General features: G+C 41.8%; 1 protein-coding gene across 2 annotated transcripts; it reads left to right on the top strand.

The window, feature by feature from the left end:
• Positions 1-1,026: 1,026 nt before the first annotated feature.
• Positions 1,027-24,715, top strand: creb5a (cAMP responsive element binding protein 5a). Of its 2 annotated transcripts, XM_017693836.2 has the most exons (11): positions 1,027-1,144; positions 3,890-3,962; positions 5,106-5,199; positions 11,740-11,849; positions 14,939-15,144; positions 15,775-15,850; positions 17,017-17,097; positions 20,273-20,584; positions 20,755-20,976; positions 21,093-21,192; positions 22,483-24,715. In XM_017693836.2, the coding sequence occupies exons 2-11, from the start codon at positions 3,909-3,911 to the stop codon at positions 22,599-22,601; spliced, it is 1,374 nt and encodes a 457-aa protein (XP_017549325.1). In that variant the 5' UTR covers positions 1,027-1,144; positions 3,890-3,908; the 3' UTR covers positions 22,602-24,715. The 2 variants fall into 2 exon arrangements, with proteins under 2 accessions (XP_017549325.1, XP_037391086.1); XM_037535189.1 differs by lacking the exon at positions 20,273-20,584.
• The last annotated feature ends 1,345 nt before the right edge of the window (positions 24,716-26,060 follow it).

The following is a 26,060-nucleotide window of genomic DNA, read 5'->3' as shown; positions in this document are numbered from 1 at the left end:
GAGAAAAGTACTGTGTAGGGAAAAGTTACAATTTGTTAGTAAAAGTTACAACAATTTGAATTTACCCTCAGAGGTACAACAATTGTCTTAAGACCCAAATGTATACCTTAAATACATTTTAACAGAGGAAACGCACATCTGTTCCTTTTCTGAACGTTTTAAAATACAGAATAACATAAAAAGCCTGAGAGACGACAGGGTGTGTCGGGTCAATACAACATAAAAATGTAATTGCAAAAGAATACGCAATATATATATATATATATATATATATATATATATATATATATATATATATATATATATATACTGCGATGGACTGGCGACCTGTCCAGGGTGTATCCTGCCTTCCGCCCGAAGACTGCTGGGATAGGCTCCAGCTCCCCCCCGCGACCCTGACGGAGAAGCGGCTTGGAAAATGGATGGATGGATATATATATATATATATATATATATATATATATATATATATATATATATATATATATATATAAAACATACATACACACACACACACACACACACACACACACATATATATATATATATATATATATATATATATATATATATATATATATATATATATATATATATATATATATATATATATATATGTATGTATGTTTTTTTTTTTCGTGTAAAAAAAAATCATTCCCTCATGAGTTCCAGCCAAATGTACCTATAACGTCAGAAATCTTCGGGTGTTCCTTCATTCTGGGTACATTTGGTCCCAAAAAAGAGCACACTCACAAACACACGAACACACACACACACACACACACACATGCGCGCGCTCGCGCACACACAAACAAACACACGCCGGACCGTCCCGCGCACACTTGCAGGCAGCTGTTTTAAGCCACGCCCCCGCTCCCCGCCCCCTATCTGCTCCCCTCGCCTTCTCTCTCGTTGGTCCAATCACAGGGCGTCGTTCTATAAGTGGGCGTACCCAAGCCTCCCCCTCCCACCTCTTCCCCAGAAAAAAGAGAGAGAACCGGACCGCAATGATTTAGAAGTTCAGGAATCCCACGTGACGTCACGGCGCGGTGATGTAATGCTGCTGTAAATAGCTCATATTGTAATCGCGCTTCAGTCCGGCGCGCGAGAGCAACCTCGCTGGTGGCGTTGAGCGCGCGCTTCGGTGAGTTTGACTTTAAGCTCGTTTTCAGCTCGAGTTTTGTGCTGTTTCTGAGGAGACTGGGACACAGCGGGGAGGCGTGTGAGTGTATTGTGTTTCGGACGGTTAAGGAGTGTGTGTGTGTGCGTGTGTGTGTGTGTCGGGAGTTCGGAGAGGCTGTTTGAAGGGGAGTGTGACAGCGGAGACGGGGGGCACGGACAGGTTGAAGTTTGCGGACTGTGTGTGGAGAAAGCTGTCACTGTGCCAGTGTGTGTGTGTGTGTGTGTGTGTGTGTTTGCTAGTCTGTTAAGGAGACATCGAGGGCGAGTTCAAGTGTGTGTCTGAAACAGAGAGAATGTGTGTGTGTGTGCGCGCGCGCGCGTGTGTGTGTGTCATCTGCTCTTCTGCTCGGCTGAATTAAATGATGTCGATCACATCAGATGAAGAGTAAGTACCTCAGCTGATCACGAGCTGCTTCAGTCCCGTTCAGCTGCTCTTCTGCCGCCTTCCCCCCTCACGCGGTCCCAGCAGAGGCGCGCGACTGAGCCGAAGTTAACGGGACCGGCGCGCGAACTGTGAGCATGACGTCATGCTGCAGGTTGCCCGGTTCATTTGTTTGTTGTCGCCCCAGTCACGCCGACAAATGGGCGCATTAAAGCAGCTCGAGACCTCAGCCTGTGCGTTACCTTAGATGATCTAAGCGGTGACGTCATGTCGGAGTCGACTGCGTGTGAAAAAAGTGCTGACGTGAATCTTCCACCGATTTCTTAGTTTCTTAAGATGTAAACAGAAGGCAGGCACACACTTAAAGAAGACGTTTTCTCAAGGGTTCTTCAGTAAAGCCAGTGGTTTTATCTAGAACCGTGACTTCTATTTAGACTTATTTCGAGCTTATATAGTTGTTTGGATGGTGAAATGATTCTTCACATGGAAGGATTTTGGTTCTACATAGCCCTTAGAGCTTGACATTCCCATTCAACCGTTCAAAAAGGTTCTACATAGAATCACATACAACACCTGCATGGAGCCTTTTAAGCATGGTCTGTTTCTATATAGAACTTATGGCTTTAAATACAACCATTGCCTTTAAAGAACCCATAAGTGGTGTTGATAGGAACCAGACATGGGTTTAATGCCTCTAAAACCCACCACAGTGTGTATGTATGATGCAGTATGATACATTGATGCTCTTCTGGTGCCTCAGATATGCTTCACGATAGTTTTGCAACAAGGTTTTGACCTAAATAGGCCTAAATGTATTATTCTCAAACTCAATTTATGGCAGAAACCCCTGTAAGTTAGACATATAAGGCAAAATATTCTCCAAAGCAAACCTTTTTTTTCAGATTTACAGTTATTTTCTTATTATCAACATTCAAACTTAAAGGAGGTTCACTGGTCTTTTTCGATCGTAAATAAAATGGCTATATTTGTGTTGTAGACAATACGGCCCCTGGTTTCTATCACAACCACTGTGAAGAAGTTTCTCTACCACGAAACATTTCACATCAAATTACGACACGAATGTGACACGAGTGTGTTTACATCTCGGCAAATGACTAGTTGAGAAATTGAGGACAAATTCTGTAATTATGCTTTAATGATTCAGCTGTATTTTTTGCTTAGTTAAAGTCATGATTATCAACATTTATACAAAACTGAAAGAGAGAGAGAGAGAGAGAGAGAGAGAGAGAGAGAGAGACAGACAGAGGGTGGTACAGGAATCAGTCTGCTGTGTTAATGATTTCAGCAGGAGAAACTTCAGCCAAATATAGAGAGCTAGCTGTCTGAGAAAGACAGAGAGAGGTTTCTAATATTATACCACGCAGCTTCTTAAGCCTTCCTTGAACATCATTTAACTGCTTAGCCGTTTAACTGTATTTGTTTATTTGTACTTGTATTTGATAAACTATTTGTTTAACTGCAGGTACGCTGTGGAAAAAACACCCAGCACAAGTCAGTCAGCAGGATTCAGACTCTGCTTTCTGTGCTTCTAGATTAGTGTGGAACCAACACAGTAACACGTTAAAAGCCATATTTGTACTTGGACAGAAAATCGAAGATTTAGATTTGTGCCATTTACAATGCTGGTCGTGAGTTTTCCTATGGAGAATTTGGCTTTAGAGTTAGAATTAAAACATGACAGAACAATGTGGCCAAGGTCCATGACAAGACACTCGGCTTCACACTCAGAGCTGCATACCTTATATATTAGCTTCATAATGGTTGGTTACTGAATAATTCACTGAAGTGACTGAATAACACGTCTTTAGAACAATAACCTGTTTATGGGGATAAAATGTGAATGTAAACCCTGTAATATAAATGGTGCTGTGGCCATCAATCTAACACCACTCTATATTTGAGGTCATACAGAGGTCTGGTCTGGTCAGTTGATGTCTGCTGATGATAGTTGGCTGATAGTTAGCTCACGTAATGGACTCTGCAGTGGTGATCAGCCCCCCCACGGAGATCACTTACACTCTGTGCTCCAGAAAAGCCCTCGACCGTCACGACTGCTCCAGCAGACTCACCTCACCCTCAGGGCCTTCAGAGAGCATTACAGTCGAAGAGCTAGCCCTAATTATTCAGTAACTACTCTGTAACTAATGTGTAATTACTAAGAGTGAGGCTCACCTGGGAAGTCTTTACAGTTTATAGGGTTAAATTCCATCCTCTTTTCTTTGACTTACACTCTATTCAATGAGAGGATCTCATCATCCTTATGTATGTGTGTGTGTGTGTGTGTGTGTGTGTGTGTGTGTGTAGGCTTTTCAGGTTCCCAGTGATGAATGATGATCAGGACAGGCCGTATGTATGCACTGCTCCCGGATGCACTCAGGTGAGTTGCACCTGGTCACCCATGGATACCTGCGGTTGCTCCTGGATACCTCTGCTGGCCCTTGGTTACTGTTGCCCTAGGCTACAGCTGAATATATGTAGAGGCAAAAGAGCAGCTAAAACCAGAGCTGTAGACTTTATGATATACAGGTATACATGCACTAGGAAACAACAGTGATGTGTGTACATTCACTTAAAGACACTGGAAAGAATAAGAATGAAGTAACACTAAAATCCAGCTCCAACGAGTCATGGAAATGAAACTCTGCTTGGCTCCTCATCAAACTGTCTGACCCACTGAAAACAATACCTGTGAATGTGATGTGAATCACACAGGACAGAGACAGAGACACCGTTTCGCATCTTGATATCTCCTATAATATTGGAGTTTTACAAAAGAACCGTGTGCTCTTTCTAGCTGCATGTGAGTTAATGTTAGTAAATAATGATCTTAACCGGACTTACAAGTCACAATTAAAACTCACTGAAATTGTTCTACAGTGAATATCAAAGAGCCATATCACAGAAGATTACATTTTCCTTGCTTTACAAAAAAAAAAAAAGAACTTGATGCAGTGTGTGACCACTGTCAAAAATTTAAAGCAGACTGTTCACTCTCCAGTCCTTACAGTCCCAGTATGGAGACAATGTTGACAAAACAACCTGTTTTGAATTTGTTGCTTCTGTGATGTCATGAAAACAAACACATTTAGATATAGGCACTCATTCTGCCTAGAACCGTTTAGCGCCGCCCATTCACACTAAAGTTTTAAGGAGTGCTTTATGAATGAGATTCACAATGCAGGCAACCAATCAGAACAGAGCTCATTTGCATGAATCAGTTGTAAAGGTAACAAACCAGCCTGTTTACGTGCAAAATAAAGAGAGGTTTGAAAATGGGCATATAAAATTGTCTGTTTTGGATACATGAACCGACATCATAAGTGGACATCAGGGAATAGAATAAAATACAAGAAAAATGATGTGGGCCTTTTAATACAACGTTAAGAAACTTTGGAAAAACATGTAACATAATGTTTGTAGTGAAATTACTACATAAGCAATATATGGGTTGTAGCATAAACACTGAGCACTGACACTGACACTGTCCATCTGTTCGTTCTTCTTTGTGTGAATTTTGTAGTGTTTCCAAAGAGAAGATCACCTAATCATTCACAGACACAAACATGAGATGACCCTCAAGTTTCCCTCCATCAAGTGTGAGAACACACTGTCAGGTAAGACTGTCGTCCAGCAGTGATCCACGACTATTAGAACTAGGCCTTCAATTGGGGCAAAACCCGATTGAATGCAGTGTTTTCTGAATGAGGCAGAAAACACACCTCGATGATATTGCTACCTTATGCTAGCATCTCAATAGGATTCTAGTACATCGTTAGCATCAAGCTAACAGTGATTTGAATGAAAAATTTCTGACAAGGCTGAGGTTAGCTTCTTATTTGAAATTCCCATTCCACCTTTAATAGTGCAGCAGTTGAAGGTTCTAAATATCATTGCATATTTTACTTGAAGTTAATTACAGACATATTAGCATATGCACTATATTGCCAAAAGTATTCACCCATCCTCTCCATGGATCACCACCTTATCGTGGTGGAGGGGTTTGCGTGCTTGAATGATCCTAGGAGCTATATTGTCTGGAGCAAAAGCTCCTGGTAGGGTCTCCCATGGCAAACTGGTCCTAGGTGACATGTCAGACAAAGTGTGATCCATAATAACCCCTATGAGAAGACAAGAACAGGATTTGTGTACCCTGCCCGGATCAGGGTTACCGGGGCCCCACCCTGGAGCCAGGCCTGTGGGAGGGGCTCGCCAGCGAGCGTCTGGTGGCCGGGCATTTATTCATGGTGCCCGGCCGGGCCCAGCCCGAAGGAGTTACATGAGTCCCCCCTCCCATCGACCCACCACCAATGGGAGGGGCAGTAGTAGGGGTTCGGTGCTTTGTGGATCGGGCAGTGTCCGAAGGCGTGGGCCTTGGCGTTCTGATCCTCGGTTGCTGAAACTGGCTTTTGGAACTTGGAACGTTACCTCACTGGCGGGGAAGGAGCCTGAGTTGGTGCGCGAGGTTGAGAGATACCGGCTAGATATAGTCGGGCTCACCTCAACACACAGCTTGGGCTCTGGGTCCAATCTCCTTGAGAGGGGCTGGACTTTATTCTTTTCTGGAGTTGCCCATGGTGAGAGGCGACGGGCAGGTGTGGGCTTTCTAATAGCCCCTCGACTCGGTGCCTGTATGTTGGGGTTTTCTCCGGTGGATGAGAGGGTAGCTTCCCTACGCCTTCGGGTTGGGGAACGGGTCCTGACTGCTGTCTGTGCTTATGCACCGAACAGCAGTTCAGAGTACCCAGCCTTCTTAGAGTCCTTGGAAAGGGTGCTTGAAAGTGCTCCTCCTGGAGACTCTATTGTCCTACTGGGGGACTTTAACGCTCACGTGGGCAATGACAGTGAGACCTGGAGGGGTGTGATTGGGAGGAATGGCCTCTCTGATCTGAACCCGAGTGGTGTTCAGTTTTTGGACTTCTGTGCAAACCACAGTTTGTCCATCACGAACACCATGTTTGAACACAAGGATGTCCATAAGTGCACATGGCACCAGGACACCCTAGGCCGCAGTTCATTGATTGACTTTGTAGTCGTGTCATCGGACTTGCGGTCATGTGTTTTGGACACTCGGGTAAAGAGAGGAGCTGAGCTGTCAACTGATCACCACCTGGTGGTGAGTTGGTTCAGGTGGTGGGGGAAGATGCCGGTCAGACCAGGCAAGCCCAAACGTATAGTGAGGGTTTGCTGGGAACGTCTGGCAGAAGAACCTGTCAGATTGATCTTCAACTCACACCTCCGTCAGAACTTTGGACCAGATATCGGGGGAGGTGGGGGACATAGACTCAGAATGGGCCATGTTCCGTTCCTCCATTGTTGAAGCGGCTGACTGTAGCTGTGGCCGTAAGGTAGTTGGTGCCTGTCGGGGCGGTAATCCTCGAACCCGGTGGTGGACACCCCAGGTGAGAGATGCCGTCAAGCTGAAGAAGGAGTCCTACCGGGTATGGTTGGCCTGTGGGACACCAGAGGCAGCTGGCAGGTATCGACAGGCAAAGCGATCTGCGGCTTCAGTCGTCGCCAAGGCAAAAACCCGTGTATGGGAAGAGTTTGGTGAGGCCTTGGAAAGTGACTTTAAGTCGGCTCCGAAAAGATTCTGGCAAACCGTCAGGCGACTCAGAAGGGGAAAGCAGTGTGCCACTAGCACTGTATATAGTGGAGATGGTGTGCTGCTGACTTCGACTGAAGACGTCATTGGGCGGTGGAAGGAATACTTTGAGGACCTTCTCAATCCCACCGACACGTTCTCCAGTGAGGAGGCAGAGTCTGGGGACATGGGAATAGGCTTGTCCATTACTGAGTCCGAAGTCGCTAAGGTAGTTAAGAAGCTCCTTGGTGGCAGGGCTACAGGGGTGGATGAGATCCGTCCCGAGTTCCTCAAGGCTCTGGATGTTGTGGGGCTGTCTTGGCTGACACGCCTTTTCAACATTGCGTGGACATCGGGGGTGGTGCCACTGGATTGGCAGACTGGGGTGGTGGTGCCTCTTTTTAAAAAAGGGGACCGGAGGGTGTGTTCCAACTACAGGGGAATCACACTCCTCAGCCTCCCTGGCAAGGTCTATGCAGGGGTACTGGAGAAGAGAGTCCGGCTTATAGTTGAACTTCGGATCCAGGAGGAGCAGTGCGGGTTCCGTCCTGGTCGTGGAACACTGGACCAACTTTTCACCCTCTCCAGGATTCTGGAGGGTTCATGGGAGTTTGCCCAACCAGTCCACATGTGCTTTGTGGATCTGGAGAAGGCATTCGACTGTGTTCCCCGGAGTATTCTGTGGGAGGTGCTTCGGGAGTACGGGGTACATGGCTCTTTGCTACGAGCCATTCAGGCCCTGTACAAACAGAGCAGGAGTTTGGTTCGCATGGCCGGCAGTAAGTCAGACTTGTTCCCAGTGAGAGCTGGACTCCGTCAGGGCTGCCCTTTGTCACTGATTCTATTCATAATTTTTATGGATAGAATTTCTAGGCGCAGTCAGGGGATGGAGGGTGTCCGGTTTGGTGACCTCAGGGTCACATCGCTGCTGTTTGCAGATGATGTGGTCCTATTGGGGACATCAGGCCGCGAACTTCAGCTTTCGCTGGATCGGTTTGCAGCCGAGTGTGAAGCGGCTGGGATGAGAATCAGTACCTCCAAATCCGAGACCATGGTTCTCAGGCGGAAAAGGGTGGAGAGCCCTCTCTGGGTCGGGGATAGGCTCTTGCCTCAAGTGGAGGAGTTCAAGTATCTCGGGGTCTTGTTCACGAGTGATGGTACAAGGGAGCGGGAGATTGACAGGCGGATTGGTGCTGGGTCAGCAGTGATGCGGGCTCTTTACCGGTCTGTTGTGGTAAAGAAAGAGCTGAGCCATAAGGCAAGGCTCTCGATTTACCGGTCAATCTACGTTCCCACCCTCACCTATGGTCATGAGCTTTAGTAATGACCGAAAGAATAAGATCGCGAATACAAGCGGCCGAAATGAGTTTCCTCCGCAGGGTGTCTGGGCTCTCCCTTAGAGATAGGGTGAGAAGTTCGGTCATCCGGGAGGGACTCGGAGTAGAGCCGCTGCTTCTTCACATCGAGAGGAGTCAGCTGAGGTGGTTCGGGCATCTGATTAGGATGCCTCCTGGACGCCTCCCTCGGGAGGTGTCACAGGCAAGTCCACCTGGGAGGAGACCCCGGGGAAGACCCAGGACACGCTGGCGTGACTATATCGCCCAGCTGGCCTGGGAGCGCCTCGGAATCCCCCTTGGAGAGCTAGTGGAAGTGGCTGGGGAAAGGGAGGTCTGGGCCTCACTGCTTAGGATGCTGCCCCCGCGACCCGAACCCCGGAGAAGCGGAAGCTAATGGATGGATGGATGGATATTCACCCATCCAAATCATTGAATTCAGGCGTTCCAATCATTTCCACGGCCACAGGTGTTTAAAACTTTTCATGACTGGACTTGTTACCTAGGTGCTTGGTTTTAAATACCTGTGGCCATGGATTAAAACCAAGCCCCTAGGTCTGCAGACTGCTTCTACAGACATTAGTGAAAGAATGGGTCGCTCTCAGGAGCTCAGTGAATTCCAGTGTGGTACCGTGATCGGACGCCACCTGTGCAGCAAGTCCAGTCGTGAAATTTCCTCACTACTAAATATTACGCAGTCAACTGTCAGTGGGATTATGACAAAGCAGAAGTGATTGGGAACGACAGCAACTCAGCCACGAAGTGGTCGGCCACGTAAAATGACAGAGTGGGGTCAGTGGATAGTGCGCAGAGGTCACCGACTTTCTGCAGAGTCAATCACTACAGACCTCCAAACTTCATGTGGCCTTCAGATCAGCTCAAGAACAGCGTAGAGAGCTTCATGGAATGGGTTTCCAAGGCCGAGCAGCTACATCCAAGCCTTACATCACCAAGTGCAATGCAAAGTGTTGAATGCAGTGGTGTAAAGCGCCACCACTGGACTCTAGAGCAGTGGAGACGTGTTCTCTGGAGTGATGAATCACACTTCTCCTTCTGGCAATCTGATGGATGAGTCTGGGTTTGGTGGTTGCCAGGAGACGGTACTTGTCTGACTGCATTGTGCCAAGTGTAAAGTTTGGTGGAGGGGGTATTATGGTGTGAGGTTATGGTTTGGTCCCTGAGTTCCAGTCAAAGGAACTCTTAATGCTTCAGCAGACCAAGAGATTTTGGACAATTTCATGCTCTCAACTTTGTGGGAACAGTTTGGGGACGGCCCCTTCCTGTTCCAATATGGTCCGCACCAGTACACAAAGCAAGCTCCATAAACACATGGATGAGCATGTTTGGGGTGGAAGAACTTGACTGACCTGCACAGAGTCCTGACCTCAACCCGATAGAACACTTTTTGAATGAATTAGAGCAGAGACTACAAGCCAGGCCTTCTTGTCCAACAATGGTGTCTGACCACAAATGCGCTTCTGCAAGAACGGTGAAAAATTCCCGTAAACACACTCCTAACCCTTGTGGAAAGCCTTCCCAGAAGAGTTGAAGCTGTTATAGCTGCAAAGGGTGGGCTGACATCATATAGATTAAGAATGGGATGCCGCTCAAGTTCATATGCGTGTGAAGGCAGACGAGCGAATACTTCTGAAATTATAGTGTAATTTACCTTGTAACATTTTCAATGTAACTCATTCGGTAGACAGCACTGATATAAACTTCCATTTCTAAAGGTCTAGAGTGACCCAAACATGATAGGTTGAGTCATCTGTCATTTTTTACTTATACTGATAGTTAATCTAACATGCTAGGGCTTCTCTTCAGCTCTTGAAGTTCTAACCAATAGGAGGCTTTATTATCTTTATATAGCTGGATACCATAGAGAAAAACAATTCCTGATTGGCCAGTTTTCTGCTTTGCATTTCAAGAATTTAATACTCTTGTTTCAATTCCATGCTTAATAATGAAACAAGTATTATAAGTATTGTAATATTTGAAGACTTTAAATACAAGCATGATTTAATTGAATGAAAACTAATGTGTATTCTTTAGTTCCCAGAAACCATTAAGTCTTCTCAGAAGGTCTAAAAAAAGGCTCTGAAGGTTCATATCCAAACACAGCCAGAGAGAGATATTCCCACACAATTCAGATAGTATAGCATTATGGCTAAAGCTGTGCAGATCTAGTGGACTCGACAGGGCTACAGGAATTATCAGCATTGTATAGCCTGATCATTTACAGATGGATCTTATATTTGTCAAAGTGCAAGATTCTGCAAGACTCATTAGCAAGTTATTAAATCCATGAGACAGGAGTTGATAAGTAAGGTGTCAAGATTATTACACATCATTAACCTTTAGAGGATATAGATGGATGCTTAGGGTGCAACCGCAATTAAAACAGCTCTAAAATCATGAAAATGAAGGGTTTGTCTCTCGCAATCCTGTCTTATGTTTTCTGACTTTCTCAGTGTTGTAGACACAGTATCTTTTATTGTTTTACCAATTTTGCCTTAGACTAAACTAGACAGTATCTGTAGGCAATCAGTGACAGGGGTGGATTCATGAGGTCAGAGGTGAGACTTGCCTTTTGTTTTTTATGTAAATGTTCCTGTCGCTGCAGTGAAAGCTGACAGGCCTCAGAGGCCAGAGGTCAAGCTGATGTTTACATTTATCAGACCCAGAGTTTCCAAGGAAACAGACACTGTCTGAGTCCAAAATTAAAGGAGATGGCAAGCATGATCTGTCACAACACCTCCCATCACACACACACACACACACACACACACACACACACACACACACACACACACACACACACACACACACACAGACATACTGGCTTGTATTACAAACCCAGAAAGGAAAATATTGTTGCAATTGTTGATGATTCAGCTCCTATTACTATCAATGCCACCACTATTCATTAACCCACAACAATGAAATAATGTATAATTAAACTCTCAGACTCACATGTTTAATTCTTTTTATGGTTTTTGGAATGCGTATCAGATGATAACTGAATAAAAAACCAGCAGTTCAAGGGGTTTAAAACAGCATAAATGACGTATTAGTTTTTATAAAAGTTAACCGTTAATTTATAGTTGCTGATTCAAGATTAATATCTAGATTATGAGCCTGAAGTTAAAACGATCAGCCTATATTGTGGTGAATTTATTGAAATTCTGATATCCGTCATCTGTATCTGCTGTATATTTGTACTTTGTGCTAATGTGCAGATCAGACGCCGACTCCAACACGCTTCCTGAGAAACTGTGAGGAGGTAGGACTCTTCAGTGACCTGGAGCTCGATCAGACAACAGAAGATGAAGAGGAAGACGCCAGGCAGGTGAGCAACAACAATGCAGCATGGACTCCTAGAACTCTAGACGTATCTCTCCATCATTAATCTTGCAATTTTTTATGAATGCTTGAGCATGAGTTTGAAAACAAGGCACATGATGAACATTTTTATTCCTCTCCTCGTTGAAACATCAGTCAGTACATCCATGCGTTTCCATTGGTTGCAAGTTGCACTGAAATTCAGAACAGAACAAATTCATAACAGGATATAATTCATGTTTTGTGGAGATGAAAAAGAAAGCATGAATTGAAAAACATCTCAGCTGGTACCTTTTTATAATGTTTACGCCTAACTGGTGAGTTTACGATTAAACACCTAGCTAAGTGTCTTTACCTCTGACTGCCATAATCAGTTGGTTCTTAGGTGTGAAATTCTGAAAGGTGATGCTTTGAAATGGGGAAAGAAATAATAGATTTCTGCATCTAATATAGAGAAGTGGGTTTGGTGGTTTGCAAAACTTTCACTGTGTGAAGTATTTTGCTAAAAGTGTAAGGCTGTGAATGTGCTTGTAGTTGTGAGCTGAGGTTTTCTTCCTTCAGTGTCAAAAGACATGTTAAACAGAAGCTATTATAGCTGTTATACATTATTCAATAATTACTATGAATATGCATGTTATTTAGTATAGTGTGGAACTGAGAGATGGTCCCAAATGGGACTCGTGGGCTTCATGGGTTGAATGTGAAAAGAGTGTAATTCTTCTCATTTTCATATTTGGTCTTTGTGAAAGTGTTTCTAGGTGTAGTATTTGCAATGTGAGCTAAAGTAATATGATATGAAAAGTTGGCCTGAATTATACTTAGAGCTATACTTAAACAGTTGTTCCCATTCTGAGTAAGGTAGCTTCTTTAGATGGGTCATTTTAAAAAGGATACATTTATATTGTGGAGGGGTTTTAAGTTATATCCTTTTATGTAAGTGCTCTATGATCAAATAACCTGCTTAATATGTTACTGTGGCATAACAAAGGCTAATTAATGTTTGCATGTATGTGTTCTGCGTGTTTGTGTGCGTGCATTTCTGTGTGTGTCCTTTATGTGTGCTTGTGTCCGTGTGTGTGTGTGTGTGTGTGTGCGTGTGCACGCATTTAAGTGTGTGTTTGTGTGTATGTGCATTTGTGTGTGTGTGTGTGTGTGTGTGCTCCTTATGTGAGTGTGTCCCTTATATGTGTGGGCATTTGTGTGTTTGCATTTTTGTGTGTGTGCATTTGTGTATGTGTGTATGAGTGCGTGTTCTTTATGTAAGTGTGATAAACAGATGACAGGTTTAGATCAGCTGAAGATAAGCTGAACTTGAGGCCAGTAATAAGAACCATAGGATCAGATTCAGGATCCGTGCATTCTTGCATTTCACACAGACATATCTTTTAAGCAGGCAAGTGCATGCAAATCCACATACACACAGGTATGCTCATTTCCAGAAAACACAAAAAAAATCTAGAGAGAGAAACACAGACAGAGCAAAAGAGGAAATGCATTTATATAGGGAGTAGGTCATATTGGAAAACCCCATTTACTTCCAGCGAAGTTCAGATGCTTCTAAAATTAATTTCCACTTCCGGTTCATGCAAAATGAGAAAAGAAGTACCTCTCTGTGCTAAGCTCACACTGCATATTACTAACTCTTAATCAGACTGTGTTTGTGGTTGTTAACCTAACACTTAATATTTAGTAACGTAATCATCTTGTAACTATTATGACAGCTGATGTTTGTGATCATGTAATACACTGATTATTTTGATGGTGAAGTGAGTAATCAGGGTTTTTAAAAGGCTGGACTAAACTGAACAATTTCAAAACTGCATATTTAATTTTTTGAGCTTTTTTGCGAATACATAAACAAAGAAGCCTTAAAAACCATGTCACAAAAATGCTAAAGAGACCTGTACATCAGGCTCTACTCCTTAATGTAAGACTTGTTAATTAATTTGACACTTGTATGTAAGTTGTGTAGGACTGAAGTGTAGGCCTACATACAGGCCCTCACAGTTCAGGGGGTTAACATCATACTCAAGTCATGTGTCCATGTAACCTATGTCATATGTCATGTGCATTAAAGGAAAGAATAACTGCTAATATGGATTATGACTTTCAAATGTACTGTTTTCCCTATCATACTTTAGTTGGCTCTCATGGGCAAGAACAAGGTCATAGTGAACCAATGACTGCTAGCAGCTGTAAACACTAGGATGTAAGACACGCTATGGTCTGGCCTCAGGCAATCAGTAAAATGAGGTAGAAGCAAACAAATCTGATTTCTGCTTTTAAATGCACCTCTCAGTTTGCAATACCTAAAAAGAAAATACAAGAAAAAGACAGATTTGAGATTTTGGGCTGTGCTGGGTTAGATGCTCTAACCAAAATTAGCTTCATGCTTATACGTAATAGCTATTCGCCATTACCATAATCATATCAGATGAGATTGTCAGCTGACTGAATCCATTTAAGCAGGGCTTAAGCTGTGTGTTAACCTGGGGACTAAGACAGAGCAGAAACAAACAAACAAAAAAACGTAAGTTCTCTATGAAACAATGAGCAACAGGCGGTGAATGTTATGCAATGCCTTTTGAACTATATTTTCATTCCTCAGAGATGAACTGAATGGGCCTCAGCTTAAAGGGGTCTCTTACAAATATAATATTCAGATCATAACCAAAACTATATCATATAATGTCCAGATATTCCACTCATATTTTTGCCAGATGTCCATACCCCATGTGGCCTACTTTACTCCACATCATCCAGTACATTGCTTATAACATAATTTCAAGAAACTATAGCAATAGCACGGATTACATGGTAAAACATTTGAAGCTCTGGCGTAAACATCTAAAGAAAAATAACAGCTGTAACCAGTGTTAACCGACCTTTTTAATAAATACATTCAACACTTCTTTTTTGTATGTGTATACATCTCCATTTTGTCACCTCCAACTTTCTGTGCCCTTTGCATGATAAATACATGTAAATAACACCTATGCATTTAAATGTAAATCAGCAAGAGGACGGGGAGCAGAAGAGCTGAGCACACAGTGAAGATGTGGAAGAGCATCAAGTCTCTTTTTATCTTCCTTCTAGAACTTTGCAGTGCAGCATTCATCAGTTTTGAGCCAGCCTCCTGATGAGAGCCAGCGGCAGCATCATCAGTTCCAGCCCCAGCAGCCCCAGCAGCAGCAGTGCTCCCTGGCCCAGCTCCATGACAGCCATCTCCACGCACACACCTCTCAGCCTACATCTCACTGCTCCATGGCACGACAACCAACCCACAGCACTGCCAACACACAGTGAGTGTCAGTACATGCGCACATATACTGACACTAAGCATCAAATGATGTAATGTTGATGTAATATGTTTTATTTGTTTGGAAATTATGGACATATTTGAATAATGTAAATTCAGCGCATTACTTTTTTACTGTATGTGTGAACACCGACCATCCAGTTCATTAAGTACTTTTTCTAAATTAAAGTTATGAAATAAAGTTTAAAAGCTGTAAAACGTTCTAAAGCTCTAAAATAATAATTCATCGTTTATTTCATTTTGTTAATGCCGGTAACACCGTGCATGTTCACACAACTGAAATCATTCAAATGTCTATCAGTATTTCTTTCACATTTTTTGCTCTGCTGTACAATACAAGTCACGGCATCCAGTGGGTTTTACAGACCACCACACATATTTCAAGCAAGGGCACGAACTCATGTGAAATGACAGAATTTTACAGGTTTATCAAAACCTACTTTTCCTCTCTACAACTGTCCCTGGCCACTGCTTTCCTGGTAGATTGAAATGCGGGTTGCTACACTCCTTTGAAACATGTAAATTCAATCCAATCCCTTTTTCACTGTATGCACATAAGTTTGCGTCTTCTTGTTTTCATAATGTGCTCTTGTGTCTTTCTTACTGACTAAAGGTCAGCACCCAGCTGTCTTCACAGCAAACAGAGACTTCCTGCAGCCTGTGCTATGCAAGGAACATCTACTATGCATGTGAGTACAATCAGACATTAACACACATTTAGGCCTGTCACGATTTTTTCATGATCAACTGATCACGGTTATTTGTGGGAGTGCAATTATGCTTCACAGCTGTAGCATTCACAGTCATATGCTAACAACAAACAGAAAGCGAGCTGGGTGTGTTTTCATCGTGGTTGAGTGTAATGCATGCATGTAAGTAAAACAGCAAATGCTCTTTAGCGTTATAATATGTTCAAAGGGCAGTGGTGAGTAATGTTTGTTTATTTGAACTGGAACTGAATCTGTTGAGAGCTAGAAAGCAAAATAGCCAATCGAGCCAATATTTTTATGACACAGCATCAGCCAAACGTCAAAATGAGAAAAAAGCACCTCTACGGTACTGTTCATTTCTGCTGGCACCCCATGAGATGATGATTCATTTTTTGGCCGTTCAAGAACAAGCATGGACATTTCAGTAGTGTAAAATACAGTCCATGTTTTCCATGAGCCTCATCCAAGACATTAGCATATCGCTGTTGTCGGAACAAAACAACAACATATCTCCAAAATGGTAACTTTACAGGAGAAGGAAAAAACCTACTTCATTTTTAATGTAAGTCAATGGAACCAGAATTTTTTCCAAGTCCTGTTGTGCCGTACAATGTAAGGACATTTACGTAAAATGTAAAGAGCAAAAGGCATTTTCAAATTATGTCAAAAACTGGAAAATGACAAAAATGGAGATAAAAGGTTTTGTGCCAACAACAGCGATATATTTTACCTTGTAGCGGCTTTACAGTGACTCCTTCAGAGCTTTAGCATAGGGCTTTCTAGCATCTGACTCACATGCATTGGTCAGTCTACTGCCTTAAATCACAGTCAGTGATATATCTAGAACTTCCAGAAGGCCTGGAGTGACGTTTTAGTCCCATGCACTGGAAATCAAAACCAGATTGATAATCTGACACTTTAGGCCTTCAGTTCAGCCCCTGAAGTCTTAACCAATGGAATAGCTAACTTGGCTGTATGTACTATGCAGAAAAACTCCTGATGGGATAAGTTTTTTGCTGGGCTTTTCAAGAATATTACATTTTGTTTTAAACCAAAACTTAACAATTAAATAAAACTTTGTAACTGTATTAAATTAAAACAAATATATGTTCATTGTACTCCCTATAACACTGATGTAATGACAGATGAACACCCAGTTAAGTATGGACACCAACCTCATTGGAATACCAGGCCCTGCCCATTCTGCATCAGGCCCTACTCACCAGGTAGGACCTCATACATTTCACCTCCACCCCCCCCCCCCCCCCCCCCCCCCCCCCGCAACTGACTGTTCATTTTCACAGTTACAAAGCTGTAATTTGTCTCTATAGTAACATCAGAGTCAGACAGAGAGTGTGACGGTGCCCTGCAACTAATAAATAGAGCTTGACTGCAACATCCAACGCTCACTCTCTTTTTCTCTCACATTATCTTCTGCATCTCGCACCTTTGTGTCCTTTTCTGGTTATGAGTGACACTAAAGCACACACACATTCTCTTGCATGCTGTTGCTCGGAGCAGAGAAGGAAGCAGGTTAAATATCAAAGGCTGTATCTTGATCTGATTGTGATCTTACTGACTTTGTCACAGATGCCTTTGTGGTTGTGTGTGTGGTTTTCGTCTGTGTGTGCTGGCACATCTCCACCACAGACACCACGAAGTATGCACCAAGTTTTTCTCTCCCACTTATGAGCTTTTAAACAACCACCAGTAAAGACTTTAATTAAAGCATGTAGAGCAAAAGTGGCTTATTCAATGGCAACATATATACAAGAGTAGCAGGCCATGCCATGGATTTCCCTGAACGATTTTCAGGCAAAACCTCATGGAACCATGGAAGGTAATATGTTGGAAAAAGTAAAACATAATAAAATATAAAATGTGCTATAACTTTTGTACAGGCCACATTTTTCCCAATATGTTAACTTCAGCAAAGAAACAGCAATAGTGCATTAAAAATGCATAATTCGACCACACACACACATCTTCTAAGCCAGTTCTCCTTCTGGGTCACGGGGGAAGCTGGAGCCTATCCTAGCAGTCATCGGGTGGAAGGCAGGATACACCCTGGACAGGTCATAATTCGATCACTGGTGCCTAGACATTTGGACATGACTGTATGTATGATTAACATTAAAAATACAAAAAATTAAAATTAAAATCACAACTTAAGAAAGTTTTTTTGAGAGAATAATTTTGAAATGTACAATTTTTGATTAAAAACGTTTTGCTTATTTTTTTTATATAAATATGGTGTGACCTGAAAGTATGTGTGATGGTGTAAGTTAGTGTGGAATAACTTAATTGTTAAAGATGTTTAAACATACTAAACATTTGTTTAAATAATATTAAAAATACTAATGATTATTTTGCAACTGCATAGATAAAATAATATTGTTGTTTTTCCACTGTACCTCAAGCATAGTAGGGTGAGTTCCTGGTTCACTCATATCTAGTTAGTGCTGATAATTAACTGCTGATACGGAGCAGGAAAATCACCAAACTGTGGACTGAAGTCCTCCAGAACAGGATCTAAACAACACTGGAGCTCTTCTTGTTGGTTTTGTTGGTGACTAGAAGTCACAGAAACAGCTGTCATGACTATACATCATCTGGCTGGAATTCAGTGCCCCCTAAACTTTTAATGATGTGGTTAGTTTACTAGAGTAAACATCATGTTGCTTTTTCATTTGTTTTAAATAATCAAAGGGAATCATTCACTACTGCTACATGGTTCTCATTGACTGGTTGCACATAAATTCTTCTTCTTTCGGCTGCTCCCTTTAGGGGTCGCCACAGCGGATCATCTGCCTCCATCTTGCCCTATCCATTGCCTCCTCTAGTTTTACACCAACCATCTCCATGTCCACCTTCACTACATCCATAAACCTTCTCTGAGGTCTACTTCTTCTCCTTCTACCCGGCAGCTCCATCTCCAACATTCTTTGACCAATATATCCACTATTCCTCCTCAACACATGTCCAAACCATCTCAACCTGGCCTCTCTGGCTTTATCTCCAAACTGCTCCACCTTCACTGTCCCTCTGATCTGCTCATTTCTAATCTTGTCCATCCTTGTCACTCCCATCGAAAATTTCAGCATCTTTATCTCTGCCACCTCCAGCTCGGCCTCCTGTCTTTTAGGCAGAGCCACAGTCTCCAAACCACCTTTACTCCTTGCATCTTCACCTTTCCACCTCTCTGCCTCCCTCTCATTCACACAACTGTATTCCGTCTTAGACTGGTTGCATATAAATAACAGATTAAAATTTGATTAAAGATAGAATGATAGAATCCAGTGTAAAGTGGCATAGAGATAAGCAGACTTTATAGAGATAACATGGAATACAGCAGGGCTCAATACTAGGACCACTTGTGTTTTAATAGATGTATAAAACAGTTTTTAATCCATGTTAAATAAGTTCATTCTCACAATGATAACACAGAGCTATATTCTTTTGTGTTCAAGCCAACTGTTCTGCCTTAATATGTTTAACGTGTGTGCAAATCTTAAAAATCTTTGGGAACTATATTCCAATTTTAACGACATCTTGTCTTTAGTAATGTCTTTATTTATAGAGTACTTTTCATGCTGGTGGCAGCTCAAAGTGCTTTACATGCAGGTGATAAAGCTTAACAGTAACAGAAGAAACTATGAGTATTAATTTAAAATCATGTAAGAAAATCATACAGATCAAAAGATAAATACCAAAGAGATGCCGAGTTTTGATTAAATGCTAAGTTAAAGAGATATGTATATAAACAACAATACAAACAAATAGCAAGTGTCCACTGAGCTTGAATGCCTGATTAAAGCTAGTGCAGTTCATTTAAAGTGGGAGCGATCTCTCGTTTTTGGTTTAGTTAGGATCCATGCTGCTGCATTTTGTACAAGTAGATAGATTATTATTATTGGAAATCCAGTAAAAAAAGAGCATTACAGTAATCAACTCTGTTCATAACAAGTGCATGAACAAGTTTCTCTGCTCTGAGATAGAAAAGGCTGAACTTATACTATAACTGAATAGCAATATTTCATAAATGATAGAAAGCTATTTAGTGACTGTGTTTACATGGTTTTTCATACCTCAGGCTTAGTATATGAAGCCTACCTTCTGTAAAAGCATTTTCCTCTGAGTTTTAGTAGTAAGGATCAGTATTTCCATTTTTTTTTCTTGATTTAGTTATAGAAAGATTTGTGACATCAGAGTCATCAGAGCCTTGAAATGTAAAATCGAGTGTCACCTTTCTAGATAAAACAGCCAAAATTGCTTTGCAGAAATTCCATATTACTCTGTACTACATGAATCACATGAAGTCAGTGTAGGATTCATGGCATCTGATCTTGAAAGTGATGAAAACTGACAGACACAGCTTTGTTCCCTTACTCAATCCCATAGAGGTCAAAGGTCATGCCAAGCCAGACACACCCCGCAGTATCCAATGGGAATCAGAACCCTGCGTATCACACGATGGAGATGATGTCATCACAGCAACACAGGAGGGCAGGTCTACCACTGACACACCTGCCAGCAGCGCCTCACCCTTCTTATCAGCAGCACTGTCACAGCCAATCACAGCAAAGACACCAACATCAAAGTCAAGAGCTGTCACCTCACAGCTGTGCCCACCACTCTCCCCCTGCACACCTGCACCCAGGCCCCGCCCATCTGACCGCCACTCACCTGACACATCAGCCGATACCTGCACAGGTAGCAGCTCATATTAACGCTAGCTTATCTAATGTTATGGCTGCCTGTGATTATGTTTAAATGGCTAGCGCTCCTTAAAAGACAGCAGAAAAGGGCCATGTCAGAAGGTCATTGACATTGTCCTTTAATGTTACAGTCACTGCAGCCTTCTTCTAAATTTCCATTTCCAGATATCTCCGATTCTTAAAAATGCACCCTGCTCACAGTCTCCTCCACACATGAGCGGAGGGAGACGCAGGCGGACGGCAGACGATGACCCAGACGAACGCAGGCGGAAGTTTCTGGAAAGGAACAGGGCTGCAGCCTCCCGCTGCAGACAGAAAAGGAAGGTCTGGGTGACATCACTGGAAAAGAAGGCTGAGGAGCTCACACATACCAACCTGCAGCTGCAGGTACAGAAACACATGTCTCATACACATCTTCACGAAATGACACAAACCTGCACGGTCACAACTCACAAATAGTTTTTATTTAAGTTTATGGCCTAAATGCATTTCTCATGTTACAGAATGAAGTGACGTTGCTCAGGTCAGAGGTCACTCAGCTGAAGCAGATTCTGCTGGCTCATAAAGACTGCCCTGTCACTGCCAGGCAACGAGAAACGCATGGTGAGTAACACATGCTCAAGCATACACACACAAACACTTACACCAGGCCTGGGCAACATCTAAAATAGTTTGAATAACATTTGGCCTTCAAAAATCAGCGATGAACCGTGACTGTTACGGCTAGCCTATAGATGTCAAATCACCTCTACTATAATGTTAATATCTGGCATCGATCCTACTGGATTCTGATGGTATGTTAGCGCTAAGCTAACAGAAATTCACATTAATATTTTTGGCCATTCTGCATGAGACACAAACATTTGAAGCTTGTAAAACACATTCTATGTTTTACTTAAAGATTGTAACTGATATATCAACGTACATGTTGCCTTGTTGAGGTTTTTATAACAGTTCTTTCAGAAAAGAGCACTGGCATAGGTGGAATAGGGTAAATACAGAGCTGCTGCCGCTGCTATTTCCCATTTCTAACAACCAAATCCTGGTTAGGCAACTTGAATTCACAGTAAGTGATCGATCCAAAACTTCCAGATGGCCTGGAGTGATTTTTTTTTTATTTTATTTGTCACCCATTGTAAATCATAATGTGATTGGGTGATTCAACTTTGAATTAATGCTGATTAATCTGTTGTGTTAGGCCTTTAGTTCAGCTCCTGAAGGCCTAACCAATAGTAGAGCTGTAGTGTTTCAAGAATGTAACCCTTTTGTTTCCAACCAAAATTTAACAATGAAATCAGAGTTTAAATACAAACACAACATTTACAAAAACATACAAAAACTACATTTTATTGTATTTCTTACAAATCATTTAAAAGAGAAATAAGATTGTCAATAAGTTCTCTGGAATTCAGATACAGATGCCTGTGGAAAGCCATGAAGTGTTACATTAATGTTATATAAGGCTTTTTAATGCCTCATAAAAATCTATTTGTTTCGATAGTAAAAGGAAAAGAAAGATTTCTTGTATATATAATTTAATATTATTTAGCAAGCTGTTTATATTTAAATTAGTCCTCGCTAGTTCTGTAGTATCAGGTCTCTTTTCCAGTTTCAAGCATCGTCATCTGCTTACCAGTCATTGATCACCAATATCCAACAACATGACCCTATCGTCCATGCCTAGCATGCACTACTGTTCAGAAGTTTGGAATCATTTGTCACAACGGAAGAAAAATAATACACAAAACACGTAATTTGACTGCATGCAGTGCGTGCAGACTGTATTTATCTAGAACCAAATTGCTTTTATATTACTGCACATTGATTCCAAACCTTTGTTTTGAACAGTTTGTGTCAGTAGACTGATTTTACTCTCTCTGTGTTCACCTGCAGGGGGCAGTCCAACAGGAAGTCCCATTCAGGCACACACCGTCCAACTCAATAGCATCTCAACGACCAGTACCCCTACAGCACACACACACCTCACCGCTCACGCCCATTCTGCCAGCTAAATGCAATTCTAACACGCACTTTTGACAACACACAATCTTTCTGTCCCTTTTTTCAAGCCATCAGTAAGTTTCTTCAAAGGGCTCAGAAGAGAAAGTGTGTATTTAAACAGAACCAAACAGTCATTGCTTATGTCAAAATGAGCTCATGTTATATAAACTACACTCTGTCTGTACATTTCATCTCCATTCAGAATGCCATGTATTATTAAAAAAGAGACCTTAAAGGAATACTCCAGCATTTTGTCATCTAATGTCTACTAGATATGCAGCTTACATTTGATTATTGTAGATTGCTGAAGAAACTGCCCATTGACTGTATGTTGTGAGCCAATGGTTTGTTTTCTTTTATGAAGTGCAGTGAAATTATTGTGTTTTGCAAGCAGCCAGATTAGGCTGAAAAGCACTGGAGTATTCCTCTAAAATGGAATTCCACCTATTAGTCTTCAATTCTGGATAATTTAGTTGTTCGGATCCAAAGTCCTTCAGAGCATTTTGATGGAAATTTATTTACAGTGGTGCTGATAGGAAACAGGTCACAATGTCTGAAGTGCAATTCAAAACGTCCAGACGTCTTTTGGGTTCTTATGTCATAACAAAAACAAAACAAGAATCTCCAAAATGGTCATTTTACAGGTCAAAACATTCTTTACTTTTAATGTAAGTCAATGTAAAGATCAGACTTTTTGTCCATTCAACATTATATTTTGATACAATGTACAAGACAGCTGTTGCTGTACAAATAATGCAGAAAAATCCAAATAAATAATGGAGATTAATTATAGATAAATGTTTTTATTTGGACAGCAACATCATACAATGTTGACAAAGGTGGTAAATCTGAAAGTCTTCTTTAGGGACTGTTTTGCCTGCATGTACCTCTCCACCATGACTGGATTTAAGGCCAAACTTGGACGTAAATCTACCATAAAACAATGTCTCAAGCATCAGACACAGTATTCATCACCATTTTGCATAATAACGTTGAGGTTTTAGAGGCTTTAAACTTTTTGAACACCTGGTTCCTATCACCACCAACATGCACAATTCTGTGAATTTCTCTAAAATAGCATGTTTTGTATCAAAACTCTCTTAATGACTTTGCTTACATCTTAATGACTGAAATTTGCACCAAGAAATGGGTGGAGTTCCCTTTTAACATGGATAAGGGACTGATGGACAACAGCCTGTCCGAAGCAGCGCATCTCAGGTTTAACTGAGGGACATGAACGGCGGAATATAAATCCCTCCACACTGTGACAGCCTGGAGTAGGCCTACTGGAAAAGCTGTCATGCTTTGGTCTGTCTTCTTTCCAGCATTTTTGAGAATTCTTTGCCCAGTGGTATTTCCTCAGGGACTCTAACTCCTGGTGATTATACAAGTATCTGTATGTTTATTGCCTGTTTTCTTTTTTTCTGCCACTTTAATTTCATCTGCATTGGCCAAACAGCTCAGTTTGAACAGCTGAAATGCCGGATGAGAACATGACTAGAAAGAAAATCCTTCGTTATCTATCAGGGGAATGTATGATATTGTAAATATGTGAATGGATTGTTTGGCATTGCTTTGAATTGCAACTGCACCTTTAGCTATTAGCTGCGCCTTTGTCCTCATGGGACAGCAAACAGTGTCAGAGGCTTTTCTTCAGTGAACTGATCAGGTACCACATCACATATAGAAAGATAATGCGCCATCCAAGAATATTTCACCACAATAGTGCATTTTATATGAGATTATTCAGGCAACATGTGATATATATCATAGACTAATAGGCATCCAGTACTTTTCCATGTCAGCACAGCAGGGCACCAGTATAAGGGAAACACTTTGAACAGTGTAGGAAATCGTATCACTCATCAACAGTACACGTCACTTGTGGTAAAGTAATAACACCTTGAGAAAACTGCTAATTCCCTTCACTGCAATTTGTTACAGAATGTTCAGTGTTTGACTGCTCAGCGTCACAAAGCGTGAGAGACTATCACTCGGCCTAACTGTTCAGGTGTGAAGACAGCGTTTTCCATGTACAGTTTTTGAGAAGAAAATCCATATTCCTTTATTTTTGTACCAACTAACAAATTTTATTGCTATTTCTAAATAAAAAGAACTCGCTTTACATCCAGTGTGTCTTTTATTTGTGTATTTGTGTACCGGGGCAGTCGTAGGCTGGAGGTTAGGGAACCGGCCCTGTGATCGCTGGTTCGATCCCCAGAGCTGACAGTACGTGAGTTGTCCCTGAGCAAGACACCTAATCCCCAACTGCTCCCTGGGCGCCATGGATAGGGCTGCCCACCACTCCGGGCAAGCGTGCTCACTGCCCCCTAGCGTGTGTGTGCTCACTAGTGTGTATGTGGTGTTTCACTTCACGGATGGGTTAAATGTGGAGGTGATATTTCCCAGTTGTGGGACTAATAAGGGTCACTTAATCTAATCTCTTATTGTGTTGAGCTCGATTATCATCAGAATCTTGATGGAACATACACAGGCTTACTGCTTTAAGCCTGAAATTAAAATATTTCACATTCATTATCTTTTATAATGCATTTTATCTACAAATATATAACAATAGCATAGTTAAACATCAATACATATTTCTCTTGCTCACAGGTTGATGACAGTTGATCAGTAAGAGAGCACTGCCCCCTTCTGGTCACAGTTCATATCACATCCTAGTGACAAACTGATTTGATTTAGAATAGTAAGTGTCTGTGGGATGATTTGATGATGTAATCCTTATTTCACAGTTTAAGAGTCTTCAGTGAAATAATCTCATTTAGCACTCACATACACACTTACATACGCTTCTTTAGTCCCATTTATTTACAGGCTTTAAAGTTTGTGATTAATGGCAGGCTGTATTCACTGAGTTGCTGTAGCTCAGCAAGAGACACACATTCCATTACAGAGATAAATCAGATTTACAATACAATTATACCACATGCACACGACAGTCTGAAGTAAAAAAAAAAGTAAAAGGACTCTGCCAACCAGCAGCTGATTGAGAAAACTGCACAAGTTGTATAAATGTGCTTTTAAAGTGAATTTTATGCTCATAGCACCCCTGAAGATTTCCTACATACACACACACACACACAGATACAAAGAGAAAAACACACTCCACAAATATTCTGATGCTCCTCATTCCTCACACATTGACTTTCATTCAGCTCTCATCTCCAGCTACCTGTCTGATATATTGACTGATTATTTTTTGAGGCACTAGGCTTCAATCAGTCCATATTACTGTAACAACATGCTTTATGTACCTAATACACACACACACACACACACACACACACACACACACACATATTCTCTCACTCTTAGACAAACACACTTTCACACCCACACACAAACCTATATATCGTCGCTGTCGGAACAAAACCCAGAGAAGAAAAAAACATCTTATTTTCAATAAAGTTGATGTAACAAGATCTTTGTACGTAATTTTCTAACATTTC

The sequence above is a fragment of the Pygocentrus nattereri genome, chromosome 27, assembly GCF_015220715.1.
Source record: "Pygocentrus nattereri isolate fPygNat1 chromosome 27, fPygNat1.pri, whole genome shotgun sequence".
NCBI lineage: Eukaryota > Metazoa > Chordata > Actinopteri > Characiformes > Serrasalmidae > Pygocentrus > Pygocentrus nattereri.
This window is presented reverse-complemented; position numbering and strand designations above follow the sequence as displayed.

Excerpts from the sequence above, each read along its gene's own strand:
- creb5a (XM_017693836.2), top strand. The coding sequence starts at position 3,909 with ATGAATGATGATCAGGACAGGCCGTATGTATGCACTGCTCCCGGATGC. Across the intron at positions 20,585-20,754 it reads ATCAGCCGATACCTGCACAG|ATATCTCCGATTCTTAAAAA; the intron begins GTAGCAGCTCAT and ends TTCCATTTCCAG. Across the intron at positions 21,193-22,482 it reads CAGGCAACGAGAAACGCATG|GGGGCAGTCCAACAGGAAGT; the intron begins GTGAGTAACACA and ends GTTCACCTGCAG.